Source organism: Pseudophryne corroboree, chromosome 6 (assembly GCF_028390025.1).
Source record: "Pseudophryne corroboree isolate aPseCor3 chromosome 6, aPseCor3.hap2, whole genome shotgun sequence".
In the NCBI taxonomy this organism is placed as follows: domain Eukaryota; kingdom Metazoa; phylum Chordata; class Amphibia; order Anura; family Myobatrachidae; genus Pseudophryne; species Pseudophryne corroboree.
In genome coordinates, this window is record NC_086449.1 from 377,777,222 (window position 1) to 377,803,298 (window position 26,077).

The following is a 26,077-nucleotide window of genomic DNA, read 5'->3' on the forward strand; positions in this document are numbered from 1 at the left end:
ATGCATGGTGCAATTGCATGTCCTAGGATGTCATGTTGCAACTTCTCCATAGGTAACGCCTGAGCCACATCTGAGAAAGCCAGAAGAGCCCAACACTTCCAGGGCCCAAAATTAAAACTGTCTCTGCAACGACTTAACCCACCAGTATTGATCATTCCAGGGCCTCAGTAGTGGCAAAACACTGACGGGCCTGGCTGTGCTTCTACGGCGGCACAGTGGTTGAAAAACACTGGGCTACAGATTGCATAAATAGCTGGTAGAGGGTGCATGCATGGTTATTGGGACCACATATGCACATTGGCCCTCATTCCGAGTTGTTCGCTCGCAAGCTGCTTTTAGCAGATTTACTCACGCTAAGCCGCCGCCTACTGGGAGTGAATCTTAGCATCTTAAAATTGCGAACGACGTATTCGCAATATTGCGAATACACCTCTCTTAGCAGTTTCTGAGTAGCTCCAGACTTACTCGGCATCTGCGATCAGTTCAGTGCTTGTCGTTCCTGGTTTGACGTCACAAACACACCCAGCGTTCGCCCAGACACTCCTCCGTTTCTCCAGCCACTCCCGCGTTTTTCCCAGAAACGGTAGCGTTTTTCCGCACACACCCATAAAACGGCCAGTTTCCGCCCAGTAACACCCACTTCCTGTCAATCACACTACGATCACCAGAACGATGAAAAAGCCGTGAGTAAAATTCCCAACTACATAGCAAATTTACTTGGCGCAGTCGCACTGCGGACATTCTGCATGCGCACTAAGCGGAAAATCGCTGCAATGCGAAAAAAATTACCGAGCGAACAACTCGGAATGACCACCATTAGTCCCACTGCAACTGAGCACATTTCAGGGACGGGCACCTAAAGGAGCTCTTGTACCTGTGGTTTGCTCAATAATACATTACCCTGGTTGAATCACATATTGCAATGCGATTCTGGGCACAAATCGCAACCGAGTGGTCTTCAGTTTGCCGGCTGTTGGGATCCCGGCGCACAGTATACCGGCGCCGGAATCCCGACACCCGGTATACAGACACCTTTTCTTTCTCTTGGGGGTCCACAACCCCCTGGAGGGAGAATAGTTAGCGTGTCGCGCGCCACCGTACCCGCAGCGTGGCATGCGCAGTGAGCCCGCAAGGGGCTCATTTGCGATCGCCCAGCTGTCGGTATGCCGGCGGTCGGGATTCCGGCGCCGGTATGCTTTCCGCAAGGAGCCCGGCCACCAGCATCCCATACTACACCCATAGCAACCCATATCACATTGCAAATGCCATTATTAATAAACAGGCCCCTTATTGACATACCTCCCAACATGACCCTCTCTTAATTCAAGATTGCCGGCACCTGTTTCGAACAGGTAATGGATAAGAAAGGTGTTTCAGCACAGGTGATGGCAATCCTAAATTAAGAGGGAAGTCCAGGAGCAGAGCATGCTGTCCCTCCTGGAGAGGGCAAGGTAGAGGAGAAAAAGAAAGAAAAGGATCTGTTTTTTGTGCAAAAAATAATTAAAATATAACTTGTATTTATTGTAATTAAAAATTGATGACATGTTATACTTTTACATGTCTAGCTTGTTAACTTGCATGCAAAATATTAAAAAACATGAATGACAATTTTGTGAAAGTATGACAACACTGTGAACTACAAACAAGAATAAACATAGGTTTATTAAAAAAACTGAGCGTCTGTTTGTGTCTGTCCTATTTAATCACTGTCTTAGTATAAGTCAGTATTGCTCTGTCAGAGCTTCTGCTTTATTGCTTCTATAGAGACCTTGGCATATTGCTCCCCCTCCTTTTCCCTCCTGGAGAGGGTCATGTGGGGAGATATAGTGCGCATATACTGTGACGGAGCATGTTGTATGTCATTACATTGTATTTGAAAAATGAAACATTTGGATTTATTAAAAACACTGTCAAGTCGCTTTTCTGTCTGGTGTCAAACATCTGTCTGGTGTCAAACATTTCCTCACATTATACTATGATGACAGGAGTAATGCTACTTTTGCATTTATTAACACTGTGTAAGTAAATATCTACGGTTATTGCAATTAAGCAATTATTGCTTATCTGATTTTTTTCATGGAATCAAAAAGTAGAACTAAATGAATGAGGGGCAGACACTGGAGCATAACGCACTGCACGTGTATCTGGCGGTGCAGGTTGCAGGCTGAGAACATGACGATGCACTGCAGCCAGTAACCGGCAGCGCACGCCGCACAGAGGCTCGAGCTCAACACTTTCCGCCGGGCAGGCGGGCGGGAACAACTAAAAGCCTCAAATCAGGTGGCCACAGCGTCTCCGTCACCTAGCAACCACCCGAACTGTCACCGGCCTCACAAGCCACGCCTCTTTATGGAATAACATCGTTTCACATTGGCTATCTCTGCACGTTCCACCAACCAAGGGAAAGATTGTTGGATGGTGCGGAAGCGGCACACACAGAGAGAGGAGGAGGCGGGCTGCGCTGGTGCTGCTGCTGTATGCTCTGTATGAATAGAGAATCATGTCGGCGAGAAGGAATATCGGAGACCCCGAGGTGAGAGATGAATGACTGCGGCACGAGGTCGCTAGGCTTCGTGCTTACATAGCACGACGTGACAGGCCAGCCACTGAGAACTGGATTGTTATTACATGATATACATAGTCTGAGTTGTGGACGCGTTTGGTTTAAATGGCAGAGCTGGCCGCCCTATAATAACCGAACAGTCATCTTAGCCTGCAAAAGTGCATCAGCCATGCCAATTATGGTGGTGAGGTGGAAGTATGTTTATGCATATTTCATATCAAGGGCTATGATATCTTGCACAACAAGTGAAGGCCCAATAATGTGCAGCATAACGTATTTCTCAGCAGAGCAGGCGCAGGATTTGTGAGAGACAGCGAGGGCCAATTACAAGCCACTATTTTTTATTGGTTCCCATTGGGGATTCCAGCCAATGCTGTAAGATAAGGCCTGAAGGGGTCCTGGGGATCAGGGCATCAGGGAGTGCTGCCAGGGCCAGATTCCCGGGACACCTTAATTGTGGGGCCCCTACCAGTAAAAATGTCAAAATGATATGTTGGTGATGCTATTAAAAAGTGTAATATGTAAGTACTCCCAGCACCACAAATGTGTTCATCACAATGTAGTGCTGGGATGTAGTCAGGATCCCGGCGGTCAGAATACCGATGCCGGAATCCCAACCGCCAGAATGCAGGCAGCGCTGCTGCAGCTATTCCCACTCCTGGGTGTCCACAACACCCATGGAGTGGGAATAGAACCTCTGGCGAGCCACCGTGCCCGCAGGAGACCTTGTTGCGCTCGCCCTCCTGCCGGCAATCTTGCAGTTGGTATCCCGGTGTCAATATTCTGACCACCGGGATCACGACTGCCGGGATCCCATGCCCAACCTGTAGTGCTCCCAGTTCACATTATACCATACAGAACCACCAGTTTGCATTATGCCGTCGTGCCCCTGATAATGTACTGTAGCTATGTGTGAGGGGGCTCCATGGCTGACGGGCTCCAGGCTGCATGTGAGATCATACAAGTGCCCAGTAGAGCCGGCCGGGAGTGAGGCACAGTGTATCAGCTCTAGGCTGATGTGCTGTGACCTCCGACAGGGAAAGTTTTCACTTCCCCCGCTCTGGTAGACGAGGTGTTTTATACATCTCGTCACTAGTGCTGCCTGCTTTGCCTCGGTAAAGGAGCCATCTCTATCTGTGTATTATGTATGGGCGTAGGGACTTAAAGTCTCTCTCCCCAATCTCAACCCTTTGAAAGATGAAGGCACCCTTATTTGAAAAAGGGGAGTCACCAGGTAGGCTTACCATGCTTTAAACTGGGACACTAATGAATTACACAGTTTCTGTAGCTGGCTGACTTCAAGCCTGCATTTCACCTGCTTTTAATCAGCCACAGTACTTGTGTAATACATGAGCTTCCTGGTTTTAAAGGGATAGTATGGTAAGCCTGCCCATTAGTAGCTATTGTCTTGTGACCACCAGACATTATTTAGGCTGACCATATTCTCTCTCTAACCTGGGATACTCATGAATTACCCTACGCTACGGAAAATAGACATTTTCCATATATGGGTGAGGGTTGGTTTTATTATGCCAGCGGTCAGAATACCGACCTTGGCATCCCGACAGTGAAAAAATCCCTTTATCCTTTATTTATATGGCGCCAAAAGGGTTCCGCAGCGCCCAATTACAGAGTACATAAACAAATAATCAAAACAGGAAAACAGCAACTTATACCCTTTTCAGACAGAAAAGTCTGAAAGTCCCGGCAATTACCCAGCATTTCAGTGCCGGGTTGTTTTGCCGGGACCTGCCTGACCCCCCTCCCCTTTCACACAGACATGCAAATTACCGGGTCGAAAATTTTGACCCGGTAATTTGCAGATCAACACGGGTATTTTGTCTGTGTGAAAGGGTCAACCCGTGTCATAATTCTCGTGTCTCTGACCCTGGTAAATTCCAGCGTCGAAGTCCCGGGAATTACAACACGGGTTGACCCTTTCACACAGAAAAAGGACCCGCGTGTTTCATGAAATTACCGGGTGGAACTACTTCACCCAGTAATTTCATTGTCTGTCTGCAAGGGGTATAACAGTTGACAACAATATAGGACAAGTACAGGGTAAATAAACATAGCTACATCAGCAGATGACACCGAGATAAGTATCAGGTGACAGAAGACTGCTGGATTTGGTGGAGTTGAAGATTATTGAAGTAAGGAAAAGCATAAGCACATGAGGGAAGAGGGCCCTACTCGCGAGAGCTTACATTCTCCCGACAGGAGGAAGATAAGTATACTTGCCTTCCCCCAATGCCCCATCTAACCTTCCTCGGATCAAAACCAAATAAACATAGGCAGAGAGAAGAACATAGCTAGGAACAGGAAAAGCGCAAACAAAACTCTAAAAGCTATGTGTGCAAATGCTAGGAGCTTAGGAAATAAAATCCCAGAACTAACTGCAATAACGACAAGGGATGATCTAGATATTGTGGCAATTACAGAGTCATGGTGCAATGAAAATCATTACTGGGACATAGCTATACCGGGATATACTTTATTTAGGAAGGACAGAATGGGAAAAATTGGAGGAGGGGTAGCAATGTATGTAAAAAAAAAAAAAAAAAAAGCATAAATACTACCTTAATACAAAGTATTGAAGAAAAAACTGAGGCCCTTTGGGTGACCATGGAAACAGGGGAGAAATTGATTATTCGTATTGGCATGATATACAGGCCACCAGGACAGGAAGAAGAACTGGACAAGAACCTATTGCAGGACATAACTAAAATGGCATTAAAAGGAGAGGTACTAATCATGGGAGACTTTAATCTTCCTAATGTAAACTGGGAGGTGTCTGTTGCTAGTTCCACTAGAAGTAGAGACATTTTAAATTCCCTTCAGGGAGCATCCCTCCACCAATTAGTGAGGTAGCCCACTTGGAAAGACGCAATATTAGATTTAATACTTACAAATGGAGACAGAATATCGGATGTAAAAGTGGGTGAAAACTTGGGATCCAGTGATCAAGCAGTATGGTTCAGCATTAAGACAGAGACTGACTCATCCCATACAAAAACCAAGGTGTTGGATTTTAGGAAGGCTGATTTTGTAGGGATGGGAAAATGTGTTAGCAATTCTTTGGCAGAGTGGAGGAACTTGGAAGCAGTGCAGGAGAGGTGGGAAACATTAAAAAGTGCAATATTAAATCAACAGACCTTTGTATCAAAAGTGTTAGGAAAAACACAAGGAAAAGGAAGCCAGTGTGGTTTGCGAAAGAAGTAACAAATATTGTGAAAGAAAAAAAGATTGCTTTTAGGAAATATAAGCAGAAACAAAATAATAAAGACAAAGAGATATATCTTGTTAGACAGAAGGAGACTGAGAAGGTAATCAGATGTGCAAAGGCACAAGCTGAGGAGAAAATGGCCCAGTCAGTGGGTAAAGGAGGCAAAACTTTTTTTAGGTATATAAGCGAAAGGAGAAAAAGAAAAGGCGGAATTGTAAAACTAAAGACAGAGACTGGGAGTCTTGTTGAAGGAAACAATGTAATAGCAGATCATCTTAATTATTTCTCTAACGTCCTAGAGGATGCTGGGGACTCCGTAAGTACCATGGGGATAGACGGGCTCCGCACGAGACATGGGCACTCCAAGAAAGACTTTGACTCTGGGTGTGCACTGGCTCCTCCCTTTATGCCCCTCCTCCAGACCTCAGTTTGATACTGTGCCCAGTGGATACTGGGTGCATTTCAGGAGCTCTCCTGAGTTTCCTGTAAAGAAAGCATTTTAGTTAGGTTTTTTATGTTCAGGGAGCCTGCTGGCAACAGACTCACTGCATCGAGGGACTGAGGAGAGAGAAACAGACCCACTTCTCTGAGTTTCCGGGCTCTGTTTCTTAGGCTGCTGGACACCATTAGCTCCAGAGGGATCGGTACGCCGGTCTCACCCTAGCCGTCTGTCCCAGAGCCGCGCCGCCGTCCTCCTCGCAGAGCCGCAAGATTGAAGCCGGGTGAGTATTGAGGAAAAGAACATCAGAGACGGCAGAAGACACCTTCATCTTCATAGAGGTAACGCACAGCACTGCAGCTGTGCGCTATTGCTCCCATTCACCTCACACACCTCGGTCACTGTAAGGGTGCAGGGTGCAGGGGGGGGCGCCCTGGGCAGCAATATAAACCTCTCCTGTGGCATATATAGATATATACATGTACAGCTGGGCACTGTACATGTATATAAAGAGCCCCCGCCATGTTATTGAGAAATTTGAGCGGGACAGAAGCCCGCCGCCGAGGGGCCGGGGCTTCTCCCTCAGCACTCACCAGCGCCATTTTTCTCCACAGCACCGCTGAGAGGAAGCTCCCCGGACTCTCCCCTGCTTAACACACGGTGAAAGAAGGGTTTTAAAGTAGAGGGGGGCACATAATTGGTGCATATACATAACAAAAGCGCTACTGGGTAAACATACTGTGTTTTTTCCTGGAGTCATATAGCGCTGGGGTGTGTGCTGGCATACTCTCTCTCTGTCTCTCCAAAGGGCCTGGTGGGGAACCTGTCTTCAGAAAAGAGCTTCCCTGTGTGTGTGTGTGGTGTGTCGGTACACGTGTGTCGACATGTCTGAGATTGAAGGCTCACCTAAGGAGGAGGGGGAGTGTATGAATGTTAGGTCTCCGTCGGCAGTGCCGACACCTGACTGGATGGATATGTGGAATGTTTTAAGTGCTAATGTTAATTTATTGCACAAAAGATTAGACAAAGCTGAAGCTGGGGTACAGTCAGGGAGTCAACCCATGCCTGTCCCAATGTCGTCTGGACCTTCGGGGTCTCAGAAGCGCCCAGCACTAACCCAAATAGTTGACACGGATTCAGACTCCAGTGTCGACTACGATGATGCAAAATTACAGCCAAAGGTGGCTAAATGTATTCGATATATGATTATCGCAATAAAAGATGTTTTGCATATCACTGAGGAACCCCCTGTCCCTGACACGAGGGTACACATGTATAAGGGAAAGAAACCTGAGGTCACCTTTCCCTCATCACATGAGCTGAACGAATTATGCGAAAAAGCGTGGGAAACTCCAGACAAAAAACTGCAGATTCCCAAAAGGATTCTAATAGCGTATCCTTTCCCGTCGCAGGACAGAATCCGGTGGGAATCCTCCCCTAGGGTGGACAAAGCTTTGACGCGCTTATCAAAAAAGATAGTGCTTCCATCCCAAGATACGGCTACCCTCAAGGATCCTGCTGACCGCAAGCAGGAGGTTACCTTGAAGTCCATTTACTCACATTCTGGTACGTTACTCAGACCGGCTATTGCGTCGGCCTGGGTTTGTAGTGCTGTAGCAGCATGGACAGATTCATTATCAGCGGATATTGAGACCCTTGATAAGGATACCATTTTAATGACCCTAGGGCATATAAAAGATGCTGTCTTATATATGAGGGATGCTCAAAGAGACATTAGTTTACTGGGTTCCAGGATCTACGCTATGTCTATTTCTGCTAAGCGTGTCTTATGGACCCGACAGTGGTCAGGTGATGGCGACTTCAAGAGACATATGGAGTTGTTGCCTTAAAAGTGTGAGGAATTGTTTGGAGAGGGCCTCTCGGACCTCGTCTCCACGGCTACGGCAGGTAAATTTGAATTTCTCTAACGTCCTAAGTGGATGATGGGGACTCCGTAAGGACCATGGGGATTAGCGGCTCCGCAGGAGGCTGGGCACAACTACAAAGAAAGCTTTTAGACTACTGGTGTGCACTGGCTCCTCCCACTAAGACCCTCCTCCAGACCTCAGTTAGATTCTTGTGCCCGGCCGAGCTGGATGCACACTAGGGGCTCTCCTGAGCACCTAGAAAGAAAGTATATTTAGGTTTTTTATTTTCAGTGAGATCTGCTGGCAACAGACTCACTGCAGCGAGGGACTAAGGGGAGAAGAAGCGAACCTACCTAACAGGTGGTAGCTTGGGCTTCTTAGGCTACTGGACACCATTAGCTCCAGAGGGATCGACCGGAGGACCCGACCTTGGTGTTCGTTCCCGGAGCCGCGCCGCCGTCCCCCTTACAGAGCCAGAAGCACGAAGAAGGTCCGGAAAATCGGCGGCAGAAGACTTCAGTCTTCACCAAGGTAGCGCACAGCACTGCAGCTGTGCGCCATTGCTCCTCATGTACACCTCATACTTCGGTCACTGATGGGTGCAGGGCGCTGGGGGGGGGGGGGGGGGCGCCCTGAGGGCAATAGATAACACCTTGGCTGGCAAAATATACATCATATATAGTCCCAGAGGCTATATAGATGTAAAATTACCCCTGCCAGTATCACAGAAAAAGCGGGAGAAAGTCCGCCGAAAAGGGGGCGGGGCTTCTCCCTCAGCACACTGGCGCCATTTTTCCCTCACAGTTCCGCTGGAAGGAAGCTCCCTGGCTCTCCCCTGCAGTCTGAGAAAACTACAGAAGGGTAAAAAAGAGAGGGGGGCACTAAATTTAGGCGCAGTATAGATATATATATATATATATAATGTGTAATATATATAAAAAAGCAGCTATAGGGAAAACACTCATTGATAGTGGGATCCCAGTGTTATATAGCGCTCTGGTGTGTGCTGGCATACTCTCTCTCTGTCTCCCCAAAGGACTTTGTGGGGTCCTGTCCTCTGTCAGAGCATTCCCTGTGTGTTTGCGGTGTGTCGGTACGGCTGTGTCGACATGTTTGATGAGGAGGCTTATGTGGAGGCGGAGCAGATGCCTGTAAATGTGATGTCACCCCCTGCAGGGTCGACACCTGAGTGGATGGTGCTGTGGAAGGAATTACGTGATAGTGTCGACTCCTTACATAAAAGGTTTGACGACATACCTAATGTGGGACAGCCGGCTTCTCAGCCTGTGCCTGCCCAGGCGTCTCAAAAACCATCAGGGGCTCTAAAACGCCCGCTACCTCAGATGGTTGATACAGATGTCGACACGGATACTGACTCCAGTGTCGACGATGAAGAGACTAATGTAACTTCCAGTAGGGCCACACGTTACATGATTGAGGCAATGAAAAATGTGTTGCACATTTCTGATGTTACCCCCGGTACCACAAAAAAGGGTATAATGTTTGGAGAGAAAAAACTACCAGGAGCTTTTCCTCCATCTGAAGAGTTAAATGAAGTGTGTGAAGAAGCGTGGGCTTCCCCTGATAAAAAGATGGTAATTTCTAAGAGGTTACTAATGGCGTACCCTTTCCCGCCAGAGGATAGGTCACGCTGGGAAACATCCCCTAGGTTGGATAAAGCGCTCACACGCTTGTCGAAGAAGGTGGCACTACCGTCTCCGGATACGGCCGCCCTGAAGGAATCTGCTGATAGAAAGCAGGAGGCTATCCTGAAATCTATATATACACACACAGGTGTGATACTGAGACCGGCTATAGCTTCAGCCTGGATGTGCAGCGCTGCTGCTGCGTGGTCAGATTCCCTGTCAGAAAATATAGATACCCTAGACAGGGACACTATTTTGCTGAACGTAGAGCATATAAAAGACGCACTTTTATACACGAGGGATGCACAGAGGGATATTTGCCGGCTGGCATCCAAAATTAGTGCAATGTCCATTTCTGCCAGGAGAGGGTTATGGACTCGGCAGTGAACAGGTGATGCAGATTCCAAACGACACATGGAAGTTCTGCCTTATAAGGGTGAGGAATTGTTCGGGGATGGTCTCTCGGACCTCGTTTCCACAGCAACAGCTGGGAAGTCTACATTTTTGCCCCATGTTCCCTCACAACCAAAGAAAGCACTGTATTATCAGGTACAGTCCTTTCGGCCCAATAGGGGCAAGCGGGTTAAAGGCGCGTCCTTTCTGCCCAGAGGCAGAGGTAGAGGGAAAAAGCTGCAGCATACAGCCAGTTCCCAGGAGCAAAAGTCCTCCCCCGCTTCCTCCAAGTCCACAGCATGACGCTGGGGCTCCACAGGCAGAGCCAGGTACGGTGGGGGCCCGTCTCAAGCATTTCAGCAAGCAGTGGGCCCGCTTACGGGTGGATCCCTGGATCCTTCAAATAGTATCTCAGGGGTACAAACTGGAATTCGAGACGTCTCCCCCCCCGCCGTTTCCTCAAATCTGCCTTGCCAACCACTCCCTCAGGCAGGGAGGCAGTGTTACAGGCAATTCAAAAGCTGTATTCACAACAAGTGATAGTAAAGGTGCCCCTACTTCAACAAGGAAGGGGTTACTATTCCACAATGTTTGTGGTACCGAAACCGGACGGTTCGGTGAGACCCATTTTAAATTTGAAATCCTTGAACACATATATCAAAAAATTCAAGTTCAAGATGGAATCGCTCAGGGCGGTTATTGCGAGCCTGGACGAGGGAGATTACATGGTATCGCTGGACATCAAGGATGCTTACCTACATGTCCCCATTTACCATCCTCACCAGGAGTACCTCAGGTTTGTGGTACAAGATTGTCATTACCTATTCCAGACGTTGCCGTTCGGTCTCTCCACGGCTCCGAGGGTCTTTACCAAGGTAATGGCGGAAATGATGATACTCCTTCGAAGGAAGGGAGTTTTAATTATCCCGTACTTGGACGATCTCCTGATAAAGGCGAGGTCCAGAGAGCAGTTGTTGGTAGGGGTAGCACTATCTCGGGAAGTGCTACAACAGCACGGCTGGATTCTAAACATTCCAAAGTCACAGCTGGTCCCTACGACACGCCTGCTGTTCCTAGGGATGGTTCTGGACACAGAACAGAGAAAAGTGTTTCTCCCGGAGGAGAAGGCCAAGGAGCTGTCATCTCTAGTCAGAGGCCTCCTAAAACCAAAACAGGTGTCGGTGCATCACTGCACGCGGATCCTGGGAAAAATGGTAGCTTCCTACGAAGCGATTCCATTCGGCAGGTTTCATGCAAGAACCTTTCAGTGGGACCTGTTGGACAAGTGGTCCGGATCGCATCTTCAGATGCATCGTCTGATAACCCTGTCTCCATGGACAAGGGTGTCTCTGCTGTGGTGGCTGCAGAGTGCTCATCTTCAAGAGGGCCGCAGATTCGGCATACAGGACTGGGTCCTGGTGACCACGGATGCCAGCCTTCCAGGCTGGGGAGCAGTCACACAGGGAAGAAACTTCCAAGGACTATGGTCAAGTCAGGAGACTTCCCTGCACATAAATATTCTGGAACTAAGGGCCATTTACAATGCCCTAAGTCAGGCAAAACTCCTGCTTCAAAACCAGCCGCTACTGATCCAGTCAGACAACATCACGGCAGTCGCCCATGTAAATCGACAGGGCGGCACGAGAAGCAGGACGGCGATGGCAGAAGCCACAAGGATTCACCGATGGGCGGAAAATCACGTGTTAGCACTGTCAGCAGTGTTCATTCCGGGAGTGGACAACTGGGAAGCAGACTTCCTCAGCACGACCTCCACCCGGGAGAGTGGGGACTTCATCCAGAAGTCTTTCAAATGATTGTAAACCAGTGGGAAAACCACAGGTGGACATGATGGCGTCCCACCTAAACAAAAAGCTAGAAAAATATTGCGCCAGGTCGAGAGACCCGCAGGCGATAGCTGTGGACGCTCTGGTAACACCGTGGGTGTACCGATCGGTTTATGTGTTCCCTCCTCTTCCTCTCATACCAAAGGTACTGAGGATAATAAGGAGAAGAGGAGTAAGAACTATACTCATTGTTCCGGATTGGCCAAGAAGAGCGTGGTATCCGGAACTTCAAGAAATAATGTCAGAGGACCCATGGCCTCTACCGCTCAGACAGGACCTGCTGCAGCAGGGGCCCTGTCTGTTCCAAGACTTACCGCGGCTGCGTTTGACGGCATGGCGGTTGAACACCGGATCCTGAAGGAAAAGGGCATTCCGGAGGAAGTCATTCCTACGCTGATAAAAGCTAGGAAAGAAGTAACCGCGAACCATTATCACCGCATATGGCGAAAATATGTTGCGTGGTGTGAGGCCAGGAAGGCCCCAACGAAAGAATTTCAGCTGGGCCGGTTCCTGCACTTCCTACAGTCAGGGGTGACTATGGGCCTTAAATTGGGTTCCATTAAGGTCCAGGTTTCGGCTCTATCGATTTTCTTCCAGAGAGAATTGGCTTCACTGCCTGAAGTTCAGACTTTTGTTAAGGGAGTGCTGCATATTCAGCCCCCTTTTGTGCCTCCAGTGGCACCTTGGGATCTCAACGTGGTGTTGGATTTCCTAAAGTCACATTGGTTTGAGCCACTGAAAACCGTGGATTTAAAATATCTCACGTGGAAAGTGGTCATGTTGTTGGCCTTGGCTTCGGCCAGGCGGGTTTCAGAATTGGCGGCTTTGTCACGTAAAAGCCCTTATCTGATTTTCCATATGGATAGGGCAGAATTGAGGACTCGTCCCCAGTTTCTCCCCAAAGTGGTATCAGCTTTTCATCTGAACCAACCTATCGTGGTGCCTGCGGCTACGAATGACTTGGAGGCTTCCAAGTTGTTGGATGTAGCCAGGGCCCTAAAAATTTATGTTTCCAGGACAGCTGGAGTCAGGAAGACTGACTCGCTTTTTATCCTGTATGCGCCCAACAAGTTGGGTGCACCTGCTTCTAAGCAGACTATTGCTCGCTGGATCTGTAGTACGATTCAGCTTGCACATTCTGCGGCTGGACTGCCGCATCCTAAATCAGTAAAAGCCCATTCCACAAGGAAAGTGGGCTCTTCTTGGGCGGCTGCCCGAGGGGTCTCGGCTCTTCAACTTTGCCGAGCTGCTACTTGGTCAGGGGCAAACACGTTTGCTAAATTCTACAAATTTGATACCCTGGCTGAGGAGGACCTTGAGTTCTCTCATTCGGTGCTGCAGAGTCATCCGCACTCTCCCGCCCGTTTGGGAGCTTTGGTATAATCCCCATGGTCCTTACGGAGTCCCCAGCATCCACTTAGGACGTTAGAGAAAATAAGAATTTACTCACCGGTAATTCTATTTCTCATAGTCCGTAGTGGATGCTGGGCGCCCATCCCAAGTGCGGATTGTCTGCAATACTTGTATATAGTTATTGCTTAACTAAAGGGTTATTGTTGAGCTATCTGTTGAGAGGCTCAGTTGTTATCATGCTGTTAACTGGGTATTGTATCACGAGTTATACGGTGTGATTGGTGTGGCTGGTATGAGTCTTACCCGGGATTCAAAATCCTTCCTAATTGTGTCAGCTCTTCCGGGCACAGTATCCTAACTGAGGTCTGGAGGAGGGTCTTAGTGGGAGGAGCCAGTGCACACCAGTAGTCTAAAAGCTTTCTTTGTAGTTGTGCCCAGTCTCCTGCGGAGCCGCTAATCCCCATGGTCCTTACGGAGTCCCCAGCATCCACTACAGACTATGAGAAATAGAATTACCAGTGAGTAAATTCTTATTTTTTTGCCATATATTCCCTCACAATCTAAAAAAGCGCCTCATTATCAAATGCAGTCCTTTCGTTCCAATAAAAGCAAGAGAGTACGTGGATCGTCCTTTCTTGCCAGAGGTAAGGGCAGAGGGAAGAAGCTGCATAACACAGCTAGTTCCCAGGAACAGAAGTCCTCCACCGCATGACGCTAGGGCTCCCCTGAGGGAGTCTGCCCCAGTGGGGGCACGTCTTCGACTGTTCAGCCACATCTGGGTTCACTCACAGGTGGATCCCTGGGCAATAGAAATTGTTTCCCAGGGTTACAAGCTGGAATTCGAAGAGGTGCCTCCTCGCCGGTTTTTCAAATCTGCCCTACCGACTTCCCCCCTGGAAAGGGAGATAGTGTTACATGCGATTCGCAAATTGTGTCTTCAACAAGTGGTGGTAGAGGTTCCCCTGCTTCAAAGAGGGAAGGGGTACTACTCAACTCTGTTTGTGGTCCCGAAACCGGACGGTTCGGTCAGACCCATTTTGAATTTAAAATCCCTGAACCTTTACTTAAAACGGTTCAAGTTCAAGATGGAATCGCTCAGAGCGGTCATCGCCAGCCTGGAAGGGGGAGATTTTATGGTATGGGCAGTACGGATGGTGTAATGGTTAGCATTACTGCCTCACAGCACTGAGGTCATGGGTTCAATTCCCACCATGGCCCTAACTGTGTGGAGTTTGTATATTCTCCCCGTACTTGCGTGGGTTTCCTCCGGGTACTCCGGTTTCCTCCCACAATCCAAAAATATACTGGTAGGTTAATTGGCTCTCAACAAAAAAAATTAACCCTAGAGTGAATGTGTGTGTGTGTGTGTGTGTGTGTGTGTGTGTGTACATGTGATAGGGAATATAGATTGTAAGCTCCACTGGGGCAGGGACTGATGTGAATGGCCAAATATTCTCTGTAAAGCGCTGCGGAATATGTGTGCGCTATATAAAATAACTGGTAATAATAATAATAATAATAATAATCTCTGGACATAAAGGATACATACCTGCATGTTCCCATATATCCTCATCGGGCGTACCTGAGATTTGCGGTACAGGATTGTCATTACCAATTTCAGACGTTGCCGTTTGGGCTTTCCACGCCCCCGAGAATACTCACCAAGGTAATGGCGGAAATGATGGTGCTCCTGCGCAAACAGGGTGTCGCAATTATCCCGTACTTGGACGATCTCCTCATAAAAGCGAGATCACGGGAGAAGTTGCTGAACAGCGTCTCACTTTCACTGACTGTGTTACAGCGACACGGCTGGATTATCAATATTCCAAAGTCGCAGCTGAATCCTACAACTCGTCTGCCCTTCTTGGGCATGATTCTGGACACAGACCAGAAGAGGATTTTTCTTCCAACAGAAAAAGCGCAGGAACTCATGACTCTAGTCATGAACTTGTTGAATCCAAAACAAGTGTCAATACGTCATTGCACTCAAGTCCTGGGAAAAATGGTGGCGATATACGAAGCCATTCCCTACGGCAGATTCCATGCAAGGACTTTCCAATGGGACCTATTGGACAAATGGTCCGGGTCACATCTGCAAATGCATCAGCGGATCACCCTGTCCCCCAGGGCCAGAGTATCTCTCCTGTGGTGGCTGAAAAGTGCTCACCTTCTAGAGGGCCGCAGGTTCGGCATTCAGGACTGGATCCTGGTGACCACGGACGCGAGCCTCCGAGGTTGGGGAGCAATCACACAGGGAAGAAATTTCCAAGGCCTTTGGTCAAGTCAAGAGACTTGTCTTCACATCAACATCCTGGAACTAAGGGCCATATACAACGCCCTACGTCAAGCAGAGATCTTGCTTCGCGATCGACCAGTTCTGATCCAGTCAGACAACGTCACCGCAGTAGCTCATGTAAACTGCCAAGGCGGCACAAGGAGCAGGGTGGCAATGGCAGAAGCCACCAGAATTCTTCGCTGGGCGGAGAATCATGTAAGCGCTCTGTCAGCAGTGTTCATTCCGGGAGTGGACAACTGGGAAGCAGACTTCCTCAGCAGACACGACCTGCATCCGGGAGAGTGGGGACTTCATCAAGAAGTCTTCGCGCAGATTGCAAGTCGGTGGGGACTGCCCCAAATAGACATGATGGCATCCCGTCTCAACAAAAAGCTACAAAGGTATTGCGCCAGGTCAAGAGACCCTCAGGCGGTAGCTGTGTACGCCCTAGTGACACCGTGGGTGTTCCAGTCGGTCTATGTGTTTTCTCCTCTTGCTCTCATACCAAAGGTGTTGAGGATAATAAGAAAAAGAGGAATGAGAACAATACTCATTGTTCCGGATTGACCACGAAGGACCTGGTATCCGGAGCTGCAGGAAATGCTCACAGAAGATCCGTGGCCTCTTCCTCTAAGGCAGGACCTGTTACAACAAGGTCCCTGTCTGTTCCAAGACTTACCGCAGCTGCGTTTGATGGCATGGCGGTTGAACGCCGGATCCTAGCGGAAAAAGGTATTCCGGATGAGGTTATTCCTACGTTAATAAAGGCTAGGAAGGACGTGACATCTAAACATTATCACCGAATATGGCGTAAATATGTTTCTTGGTGTGAGGCCAGGAATGCTCCTACGGAAGAATTCCATCTAGGCCGTTTTCTTCACTTCCTACAGACTGGAGTGAATTTGGGCCTAAAGTTAGGCTCCATTAAAGTTCAGATTTCGGCCTTATCCATTTTCTTTCAAAAGGAATTGGCCTCTTTACCTGAAGTACAGACTTTTGTGAACGGAGTACTGCATATTCAGCCTCCTTTTGTACCTCCGGTGGCACCTTGGGACCTTAACATGGTGTTAAGTTTCCTTAAGTCACATTGGTTTGAACCACTTAAAACAGTGGAGTTGAAATATCTCACTTGGAAGGTGGTCATGTTGTTAGCCTTGGCTTCGGCTAGGCGAGTTTCGGAATTGGCGGCTTTATCACATAAAAGCCCCTATCTGGTTTTCCATATGGATAGAGCGGAATTGCGGACTCGTCCTCAATTCCTACCTAAGGTGGTCTCATCCTTTCATATGAACCAACCTATTGTTGTGCCTGTGGCTACACGTGACTTGGAGGATTCAGAGTCCCTGGATGTGGTCAGGGCTTTGAAAATTTACGTGGCCTGAACGGCTAGGATCAGAAAAACAGAAGCACTGTTTGTCCTGTATGCATCCAAAAGGTTGGCGGCCCTGCTTCAAAGCAGACTATTGCTCGCTGGATCTGTAACACGATTCAGCAGGCGCATTCTACGGCAGGATTGCCGTTACCGAAATCGGTTAAGGCCCATTCCACTAGGAAGGTGGACTCGTCTTGGGCGGCTGTCCGAGGGGTCTCGGCACTACAGCTGTGCCGAGCTGCTACTTGGTCAGGGTCAAACACCTTTGCAAAGTTCTATAAGTTTGATACCCCATTTGGGAGCTTTGGTATAATCCCCATGGTCCTTACAGAGTCCCCAGCATCCTCTAGGACGTTAGAGAAAATAAGATTTTAAACCTACCGGTAAATCTTTTTCTCGTAGTCCGTAGAGGATGCTGGGCGCCCGTCCCAAGTGCGGACTACTTCTGCAAGACTTGTGTATAGTTATTGCTTACATAAGGGTAATGTTATAGTTTCATCGGTTTTGAACCGATGATATGTTGTTTTTTCATACTGTTAACTAGATAGTATATCACAAGTTATATGGTGTGGCTGGTGTGAATCTTGCCCTTGGATTAAGTAAAATCCTTTCGTCGTACTGTCCGTCTCCTCTGGGCACAGTTTCTCTAACTGAGGTCTGGAGGAGGGGCATGGAGGGAGGAGCCAGTGCACACCCAGAGTCAAAGTCTTTCTTGGAGTGCCCATGTCTCCTACGGAGCCCGTCTATCCCCATGGTCCTTACGGAGTCCCCAGCATCCTCTACGGACTACGAGAAAAAGATTTACCGGTAGGTTTAAAATCTTATTTCTCTATCGTCCTAAGTGGATGCTGGGGTTCCTGAAAGGACCATGGGGAATAGCGGCTCCGCAGGAGACAGGGCACAAAAGTAAAGCTTTTACAGGTCAGGTGGTGTGTACTGGCTCCTCCCCCTATGACCCTCCTCCAGACTCCAGTTAGATTTTTGTGCCCGGCCGAGAAGGGTGCAATTCTAGGTGGCTCTCATAAAGAGCTGCTTAGAGAGTTTAGCTTAGGTTTTTTATTTTACAGTGATTCCTGCTGGCAACAGGATCACTGCAACGAGGGACAGAGGGGAGAAGAAGTGAACTCACCTGCGTGCAGGATGGATTGGCTTCTTGGCTACTGGACATGAAGCTCCAGAGGGACGATCACAGGTACAGCCTGGATGGTCACCGGAGCCACGCCGCCGGCCCCCTCACAGATGCTGAAGCAAGAAGAGGTCCAGAATCGGCGGCTGAAGACTCCTGCAGTCTTCTTAAGGTAGCGCACAGCACTGCAGCTGTGCGCCATTTTCCTCTCAGCACACTTCACACGGCAGTCACTGAGGGTGCAGGGCGCTGGGGGGGGGCGCCCTGGGAGGCAAATGAAAACCTTTAAAAAGGCTAAAAATACCTCACATATAGCCCCAGAGGCTATATGGAGATATTTACCCCTGCCTAAATGTACTAAATAGCGGGAGACGAGCCCGCCGAAAAAGGGGCGGGGCCTATCTCCTCAGCACACGGCGCCATTTTCTGTCACAGCTCCGCTGGTCAGGAAGGCTCCCAGGTCTCTCCCCTGCACTGCACTACAGAAACAGGGTATAACAGAGAGGGGGGGCAGAATAAATGGCAATATATTAATATAAAAGCAGCTATAAGGGAGCACTTAATCATAAGGCTATCCCTGTCATATATAGCGCTTTTTGGTGTGTGCTGGCAGACTCTCCCTCTGTCTCCCCAAAGGGCTAGTGGGTCCTGTCTTCGTATAGAGCATTCCCTGTGTGTCTGCTGTGTGTCGGTACGTGTGTGTCGACATGTATGAGGACGTTATTGGTGTGGAGGCGGAGCAATTGCCAAATATGAGGATGTCACCTCCTAGGGGGTCGACACCAGAATGGATGCCTTTATTTGTGGAATTACGGGATAGCGTCACAGTCGTTTGCCGACATGAGGCGGCCGGACACTCAATTAGTGTCTGTCCAGGCGCCTCAAACACCGTCAGGGGCTGTAAAACGTCCCTTGCCTCAGTCGGTCGACACAGACCCAGACACAGGCACTGATTCCGGTGGTGAAGGTGACGAATCAACCGTATTTTCCAGTAGGGCCACACGTTATATGATTTTGGCAATAAAGGAGATGTTACATTTAGCTGATACTACAGGTACCACTAAACAGGGTATTAGGTGGGGTGTGAAAAAACTACCAGTAGTTTTTACCGAATCAGAAGAATTAAATGACGTGTGTGATGAAGCGTGGGGTGCCCCGATAAAAAACTGCTAATTTCAAAGAAGTTATTGGCTTTATACCCTTTCCCGCCAGAGGTTAGGGAGCGCTGGGAAACACCTCCTAGGGTGGACAAAGCGCTAACACGCTTATCAAAACAAGTGGCGTTACCCTCTCCTGAGACGGACGCACTTAAAGATCCATCAGATAGGAGGATGGAAAATATCCAAAAAGGTATATACACACATGCAGGTGTTATACTACGACCAGCTATTGCGACTGCCTGGATGTGCAGTGCTGGGGTAGTTTGGTCAGAGTCCCTGATCGAAAATATTGATACCCTGGACAGGGACAATATTTTACTGTCGTTAGAACAAATAAAGGATGCATTTCTTTATATGCGTGATGCACAGAGAGATATCTGCACACTGGCATCACGGGTAAGTGCTATGTCCATTTCGGCCAGAAGAGCTTTATGGACACGACAGTGGACAGGCGATGCGTAGAGGAGTTATTTGAGGTCGGTCTATCGGATTTGGTGGCCACGGCTACGGCCGGGAAATCCACCTTTCTACCTCAAGTCACTCCCCAACAGAAAAAGGCACCGACCTTTCAACCGCAGCCCTTTCGTTCCTTTAAAAATAAGAGAGCAAAGGGCTATTCATATCTGCCACGAGGCAGAGGACGAGGGAAGAGACAGCAACAGGCAGCTCCTTCCCAGGAACAGAAGCCCTCCCCGGCTTCTACAAAAGCCTCAGCATGACGCTGGGGCTTCGCAAGCGGACTCGGGGGCGGTAGGCGGTCGTCTCAAAAATTACAGCGCGCAGTGGGCTCACTCGCAGGTAAATCCCTGGATCCTGCAGATAATATCTCAGGGGTACAGGTTGAAATTAGAGACAGAGCCACCTCGCCGTTTCCTGAAGTCTGCTTTACCAACGTCCCCCTCAGAAAGGGAGACGGTTTTGGAAGCCATTCACAAGCTGTATTCTCAGCAGGTGATAGTCAAGGTACCTCTTCTACAACAAGGGAAGGGGTATTATTCCACTCTATTTGTGGTACCGAAGCCGGATGGCTCGGTAAGGCCTATTCTAAATCTGAAGTCCTTGAACCTATACATAAAGAAGTTCAAGTTCAAGATGGAGTCACTCAGAGCAGTGATAGCGAACCTGGAAGAAGGGGACTTTATGGTATCCTTGGACATCAAGGATGCGTATCTCCACGTTCCAATTACCCCTCACACCAGGGGTACCTCAGGTTCGTTGTACAAAACTGTCACTATCAGTTTCAGACGCTGCCGTTTGGTTTGTCCACGGCACCTCGGGTCTTTACAAAGGTAATGGCCGAGATAATATTTCTTCTTCGAAGAAAAGGCGTATTAATTATCCCATACTTGGACGATCTCCTAATAAGGGCAAGGTCCAGAGAACAGCTAGAGATGGGTTTAGCACTATCTCAAGAGGTGCTAAAGCAGCACGGATGGATTCTGAATATTCCAAAATCCCAATTAATGCCGACAACTCGTCTGCTGTTCCTGGGGATGATTCTGGACACAGTTCAGAAAAAGGTTTTTCTTCCCGAAGAAAAAGCCAAGGAGTTATCTGACCTGGTCAGGAACCTCCTAAAACCAGGAAAGGTGTCTGTACATCAATGCACAAGAGTCCTGGGAAAAAAAAAAAAAAAAAAATGGTAGCTTCTTACGAAGCAATCCCTTTCGGCAGATTCCATGCAAAGGGATCTGTTGGACAAATGGTCAGGGTCGCATCTTCAGATGCACCTGCGGATAACCCTGTCGCCGAGGACAAGGGTATCCCTTCTGTGGTGGTTGCAGGAGGCTCATCTATTGGAGGGCCGCAGATTCGGCATACAGGATTGGATCCTGGTGACCACGGATGCCAGCCTGAGAGGCTGGGGAGCAGTCACACAGGGAAGAAATTTCCAGGGAGTGTGGTCGAGCCTGAAAAAGTCTCTTCACATAAGCATTCTGGAACTAAGAGCAATCTACAATGCTCTAAGCCAGGCGGAACCTCTGCTTCAAGGAAGACCGGTGTTGATCCAGTCGGACAACATCACGGCAGTCGCCCATGTAAACAGACAGGGCGGCACAAGAAGCAGGAGGGCAATGGCAGAAGCTGCCAGGATCCTTCGCTGGGCGGAGAATCACGTGATAGCACTGTCAGCAGTATTCATCCCGGGCGTGGACAACTGGGAAGCAGACTTCCTCAGCAGACACGACCTTCAACCGGGAGAGTGGGGACTTCATCCAGAAGTTTTCCACATGCTATTAAACCGTTGGGTAAAACCAATGGTGGACATGATGGCGTCTCGCCTCAACAAAACACTGGACAGGTATTGCGCCAGGTCAAGAGATCCGCAGGCAATAGCTGTGGACGCGCTGGTAACACCTTGGGTGTACCAGTCGGTATATGTGTTTCCTCCTCTGCCTCTCATACCAAAGGTATTGAGGATTATACGGCAAAGAGGAGTAAGACTAGTGGCTCCGGATTGGCCAAGAAGGACTTGGTACCCGGAACTTCAAGAGATGGTCACGGACGATCCGTGGCCTCTACTTCTGAGAAGGGACCTGCTTCAGCAGGGTCCTTGTCTTTTTCAAGACTTACCGCGGCTGCGTTTGACGGCATGGCGTTGAATGCCAGATCCTAAAAGGAAAAGGCATTCCAGAAGAAGTCATTCCTACCTTGATAAAGGCAAGGAAGGAAGTCACCGCGAAGCATTATCGCCGTATTTGGCGAAAATATGTTGCGTGGTGCGAGCAGCGGAGTGCTCCGATGGAGGAATTTCAACTGGGTCGTTTTCCTACATTTCCTGCAATCAGGATTGTCTATGGGTCTCAAATTGGGATCTATTAAGGTTCAAATTTCGGCCCTATCAATATTCTTCCACAAAGAATTGGCCTCAGTCCCTGAGGTCCAGATTTTTATCAAAGGAGTACTGCATATACAGCCTCCTGTGGTGCCTAAGGTGGCACCGTGGGATCTAAATGTAGTTTTAGATTTCCTCAAATCCAATTGGTTTGAACCACTAAAGAATGTGGATTTGAAATATCTCACATGGAAAGTGACTATGTTACTGGCCCTGGCTTCGGCCGGGAGAGTATCTGAACTGGCGGCTTTGTCTTATAAAAGCCCTTATTTAATTTTCCATTCGACATAGGGCAGAGCTGCGGACGCGTCCGCATTTTCTCCCTAAGGTGGTATCAGCGTTTCACCTGAACCAGCCTATTGTAGTGCCTGCGGCTACAGACGACTTGAAGGACTCCAAGTTGTTGGACGTTGTCAGAGCCTTAAAAATATACATTTAAAGGACGGCTGGAGTCAGAAAATCTGACTCGCTGTTTATACTGTATGCACCCAACAAGTTGGGTGCACCTGCTTCTAAGCAGTCGATTGCTCGTTGGTTTTGTAACAAAATTCAACTTGTACATTCTGTGGCAGGCCTGCCACAGCCTAAATCTGTTAAGGCCCATTCCGCAAGGAAGGTGGGCTCATCTTGGGCGGCTGCCCGAGGGGTCTCGGCATTACAACTCTGCCGAGCAGCTACGTGGTCAGGGGAGAACACGTTTGTAAATTTTTACAAATTTGATACCCTGGCAAAGGAGGACCTGGAGTTCTCTCATTCGGTGCTGCAGAGTCATCCGCACTCTCCCGCCCGTTTGGGAGCTTTGGTATAATCCCCATGGTCCTTTCAGGAACCCCAGCATCCACTTAGGACGATAGAGAAAATAAGAATTTACTTACCGATAATTCTATTTCTCGGAGTCCGTAGTGGATGCTGGGCACCCATCCCAAGTGCGGATTATCTGCAATACTTGTACATAGTTATTGTTAACTAATTCGGGTTATTGTTTAGGAAGCCATCTTTCAGAGGCTCCTCTGTTATCATACTGTTAACTGGGTTTAGATCACAAGTTGTACGGTGTGATTGGTGTGGCGGGTATGAGTCTTACCCGGGATTCAAAATCCTCCCTTATTGTGTACGCTCGTCCGGGCACAGTACCTAACTGGAGTCTGGAGGAGGGTCATAGGGGGAGGAGCCAGTACACACCACCTGACCTGTAAAAGCTTTACTTTTGTGCCCTGTCTCCTGCGGAGCCGCTATTCCCCATGGTCCTTTCAGGAACCCCAGCATCCACTACGGACTCCGAGAAATAGAATTATCGGTAAGTAAATTCTTATTTTTTTGCTCACTATTCATTACTGAAACAGAGGGGAAGGGGCCACAGTTAAGTTGCAGGGATATTCAAGAAAATGAAACAAGTACATTTACAAAGGAGAAGGTCCTAACAGAAATCTCAAAGCTGAAAGTGGACAAATCTATGGGGCCAGATGGGATACAACCAAGGATACTAAAAGAAATTAAAGAGGTGCTGATAGTACCATTGACAGAATTATTTAACCAGTCATTAGCTACAGGATTAATTCCAGAGGACTGGAATAGAGCGAACGTAGTCCCACTGCACAAAAGTGGAAGCAAGGAAGAGGCAAACAACTACAGACCAGTGAGTCTTACATCAGTAGTAGGCAAATTGATGGGAACACTCTTAAAAGAAAGAGTTGTAGATTATCTCAAATCCAGCAATTTACAGGATCCCAAACAGCATGGATTCACTGGGGGGAGATCATGTCAAACAAATTTTATTGACTTTTTTGACTGTGTGACTAAAGTGATGGATAAAGGTGGGGTCGTGGATATAGCTTATCTAGACTTTAGTAAGGCTTTTGACACTGTTCCACATTGCAGACTGCTAAATAAACTTGGAAGCTTGGGATTGGATACTAGGATTATTGAATGGATAAGATCTTGGTTGCAGAATAGAAAACAGAGAGCTGTGGTAAATGGAGTGCATTCACAGGAGGGAAATGTTACCAGTGGAGTATCCCAGGGATCTGTACTTGGACCAGTGCTTTTTAACATCTTTATTGGTGACATTGCAAATGGCATTAAAGGGAAAGTATGCCTTTTTGCCGATGACACAAAGGTATGCAACGGTAGACACACCAGGTGGGGTAAAACGAATGACTGAGGATCTAGGGAGATTAGTGGAATGGTCAAGAGTGTGGCAATTACAGTTTAATGCCCAAAAATGCAAAATCATGCAGTTGGGTCTCAATAATCCAAAAGCTAAATATAGTATTAATGGCCTTTATACTGGAAACTACTGAGGAGGAAAGGGATCTAGGAGTCACTATTTCAGGTGACTTAAAGGCAGGTATGCAATGTAACAAAGCAATGAGGAAGGCTAGTCAGATGCTTGGCTGCATTGGGAGAGGAATCGGCAGCAGAAAGAAAGAAGTAATAATGCCACTGTGTAGGTCATTGGTACGGCCTCATCTAGAAGGGTGTAGTACGGCTGACCGGCGGTCTCCTGACCGACGCCGGGATTCCGGCAGCATACCGACGCCGGGATCCCGGCGGGGAGGGGCGAGTGCAGCAAGCCCCTTGCGGGCTCGCTGCGCTCGCCACGCTGCGGGCTCGGTGGCGACGGTCGCCACGGGTTCTATTCCCACTCTATGGGTATCGTGGACACCCACGAGTGAAATAGTCCCTGTTGGTCGGCATGCCGACCATCGGGACAGTGACCCGTCGGGCTGGTGGAGGAGGTCATGTGACTGTCGGTCAGCTGACCGGCGGTCACATGAATACCACCCATCTAGAATACTGTGTTCAATTCTGGAGGCCATATCTTCAAGAGGATATTAATACATTAGAGACTGTACAAAGAAGGGCAACTAAAATGGTGCATGGCCTACATCACAAAACATACCCAGAAAGACTAAAAAATCTCTATGTATAGTGTGGAGCAGAGAAGGGAAAGAGGGGACATGATAGAAACTTTCAAACATATCAAGGGTTTTAACAAAGTCCAGGAGGGAAATATTCTCCATATGAAGTGAAGCAATAGGACACGAGGACATGCACTGAGACTGGAGGGGGGGAGGTTCAGCAGAAATATGAGGAAAAATTACTTCTCAGAAAGGGTAGTGGACAAGTGGAATAGCCTCCCATCAGAGGTGGTAGAGGCTAAGACAGTAGAGCAATTTAAACATGCATGGGATAGACATAAGGATATCTTTACAAAGAAATAAGGATCATATAAGTTTTGAGATACAAATATGGTTAAAAAATGGGCAGACTAGATGGGCCAAGTGGTTCTTATCTGCAGTCAAATTCTATGTTTCCCCACTTGCAACCTAACCTCACCCCATTCTGGCATCCTAAATTTACCCCCCCATTCCCGCAGCCTAGCCCCCACCTCCCGCGGCTTACCTGTCCTGCGTGCCGGGAGTGGAGCGATCGGGATCCCGGGTGTCTGTATCCCAGCGCCAGGATTATGATCCTATTCGGGACCCCGGCGTCTGTATTTCCTGACAGGATCCCATGGGGGGGAGAGCACTACGTGCCCTGTCATGCACATAATTACACCTGTAAATGTGGGTTCCCTCACATATGAAAGAGGGAAGACCCCTCTTTGAAATATCACTTCCTTTAGCTGAAGCATAATTTCCATGGGTACAGCATAAGACAGTGGTTGATATTGTTGGAATGTGATGACAGTGGCAGAAAATGGCTTCAGCACAAGGGCGAGAACGCCCTCAGCATATTATGCTATTAAACAGAGCTTCAAAACACCTTGATTTTGTAGCTAAAATACAGCAATCTGCATATAACCAACTTTGTTGTACATTTAATGTATGCAAGTCTCATTTGCTAACCATGCCATGTATAATTTAGTATCTACTGATACTCTTCTTTAAATATGTAATTTGAGCTTGTGCTGTTAGATTATATTTGCATGTATTGATATCTAGTACAAAATATAAACTATGGCAGTACAGAT

At 48.1% G+C, this 26,077-nt stretch overlaps 1 protein-coding gene across 2 annotated transcripts in view; it reads left to right on the top strand.

Moving 5' to 3' along the window:
• Window positions 1-2,199: 2,199 nt before the first annotated feature.
• The window catches only part of CEP41 (centrosomal protein 41), a 209,237-nt gene continuing 185,359 nt past the window's right edge, over window positions 2,200-26,077 (top strand). The window contains exon 1 of one of the 2 annotated variants that reach the window (XM_063926751.1): window positions 2,200-2,533. In XM_063926751.1, the coding sequence (XP_063782821.1) occupies window positions 2,501-2,533 (33 nt within the window). In that variant the 5' untranslated portion in view covers window positions 2,200-2,500. The remainder of the gene's footprint in view (window positions 2,534-26,077) is intronic. The other variant, XM_063926752.1, reaches the window with a different exon arrangement.